Below are 2,500 nucleotides of genomic sequence, written 5' to 3'. Positions count from 1 at the left end.
AACAGATGTACATACACACACACCACACACAGAAACAGATGTACATACACACTCACTCACTCTCCCACACTTTCTATCTCTCTACTCTCCTCACTTCACCAACATCTTACATAATTCTTTATCGTACTCTCACCTCTCTCTCTTACATTCAGTCTCTCTCTCTCTCTCTTATAAACTATCTAATCCTGTCCCACTCACCCTCATTACATTCTATATTATTATATTATTTTATTATATTAATATTATTATTATTTTATTATTATTATTCTTTTATTTTTATTATTTTATTATTATTATTATTATATCATTATATTATTATTATTATTCTTTTATTATTATTATTCTTTTATTTTTATTATTATTATTATTATTATATCATTATATTATTATTATTATATTATTATCAACCTAGTTTTCAATGCTTGCGTCCTTTCCTACATTCTCCCGGCAGTTTTAATATTTGTTTCTCTGTCCTCAAGTTTGTCTTTCCGTGTATCCTATCTACCCAGGGTGGGTCGACAGATTGCCTGGATATTGGACATTGGGACACTTGGGAGATGTAGTAGGGCTGGTAACAATTTTGCTTTTTGTTTTGTTTCCGTCAGTTGGTGGCGCGGGTTATTCTCAATTTAGCTGTCACAGCTCATTTAAGTAATTGTTACACATCATTATGTAACTCGGCTCTCCCATCCAGGACAGTGTATAGATAGATGCTCATGTCAGTTTATGTGTGTTTTCGACTGTGTTTTGTTTATGTTTTTTCTTGCTTTCTTTTTTATTTTTCTAGTTAGAGCGACAGATTCGTGTATGGTTGTTTTGCTCTTTTGGTCACTGTTTGTAGTATTTGCGTGTGATGTGAGCCTCTTGAAGCCAGCTAGTGAAATAAATTGTTAAACTATACAATTTAGCTATCCTCTAAATCAGTGCTTTTCAAACTTTTTGCTGGAGCAGAACCCCAAGGAAACATTCCACTGGCTCGAGGAACCCCTGTGCAATAATTTAATAGTTTTATGCACACATATCTGCACAGGAGAATTAAAAATTACTGCCAATTTTAGCAGTTTTGTAACCCCTGGACTGTACTGGCGGAACCCTGGTTGAAAACCACTGCTCTAAATATTAAAAAAAAACTTTCTCAGCATATGTATTTGTATCTTACACATCTGTTTTATGGTATTATTATTACTATTGTGGAGGCGCAATGGCTCAGTGGTTAGGGCAGCGGACTCGCAGTCGTAGGATCGTGGTTTTGATTCCAAGACTGGGCGTTGTGTGTGTTTATTCAGTGAAAACACCTAAAGCTCCACGAGGCTCCAGCAAGGGGTGGTGGTGATCCCTGCTGTACTCTTTCACCACAACTTTCTCTCACTCTTTCTTCTGTTGGCCTGCCTACTTAGCCAGCAGGTGTGGCGTCATTTAAAGGCTAAAACAATGCAAAGCGCATTGTGACCAGCGATGTGTAGCAACATCTGATAGCCTGGTCGGTCACGGTAATCACAGTGATTATTACTATTATTATTATTATTAGGGCAATTAGCTGGCAGAATCGTTAGCATGCTGGACAGAATGCTTAGCAGTATTTCGCCCACTGCTACATTCTGAGTTCAAATTCTATCAAGGTTGATTTTGCTTTTCATCCTTTCGGGGTCAATAAATTAAGTACCTGTCAAACACTGGAGTCGATGGAATCAGCTAGTCCCCTCCCACAAAGTTTCGGGCCTTCTGCCCTTAGTAGAAAAGATTATTATTATTATTATTATTGAGGCAGCAAGCTAGCAGAATCATTAGCATTGCCAGGCAAAATGCTTAATGGCATTTCATCTGTCTTCATGTTCTGAGTCCAAATGCCGCCAGGGGTTGACTTTGTCTTTCATCCTTTCAGGGTTGATAAATTAAGTACCAGTTGAACACTGAGGTCAATGTAATCAACTGGTTCCCTCCCCTAAAATTTCATGCTTTGTGCCTTTAGTAGATAGGTTTATTATTATTATTATTATTATTATTAATATTGATTTTTATATTTTTCTTTTGCAGGTCATCCCATTATGATAGTAACAGAATACATGGCAAATGGCTCCTTGGATACTTTCTTAAGAGTGAGTAGAATTTCTTGAATTGCTTTTCTGGCCATTTATATAATTTATTATTCATTTTTGGAATTTTCTAATCATTAATGTTTGAATGCATACAGCCATAAAACAGGTGAGCTTTTCTCCATGTAACCGATTGGAATGCAAGAAAGAGCAGCCAAATCTCCATCAAATCACACACTGCTGTTTTATGTACAATACAGTTTGAATTTACATACCTATTAAAAGGGTGGACTTCTTTCCTGGTAATCAACAGGAATTTGGCTGCAAGAAAGAGCAGCCAAAACTCTTGCACCTACCCTACAATGTCATTCTAAAAATATACAATCGCATTATCAAAATTTCAAAGCTACAAGATAATATATGATTAATTCAAAACAATCATCATCATCATCATCATCGTTTAATGT

The 2,500-nt window shown here is 36.0% G+C and overlaps 1 protein-coding gene across 3 annotated transcripts in view; it reads left to right on the top strand.

The window, feature by feature from the left end:
* Positions 1 to 2,500, top strand: part of LOC115224741 (ephrin type-A receptor 4a) — a 47,270-nt gene that overhangs the window by 34,777 nt on the left and 9,993 nt on the right. For all 3 annotated transcript variants that reach the window (XM_036513688.1, XM_029795632.2, XM_036513687.1), the window contains one exon: positions 2,035 to 2,096. In XM_036513688.1, the coding sequence (XP_036369581.1) occupies positions 2,035 to 2,096 (62 nt within the window). The remainder of the gene's footprint in view (positions 1 to 2,034; positions 2,097 to 2,500) is intronic.

Source organism: Octopus sinensis, linkage group LG26 (assembly GCF_006345805.1).
Source record: "Octopus sinensis linkage group LG26, ASM634580v1, whole genome shotgun sequence".
NCBI classification, from domain to species: Eukaryota; Metazoa; Mollusca; class Cephalopoda; order Octopoda; family Octopodidae; genus Octopus; species Octopus sinensis.
The sequence above is the reverse complement of the archived record's forward strand: the minus strand, read 5'-3'. Positions and strand labels throughout refer to the sequence as shown.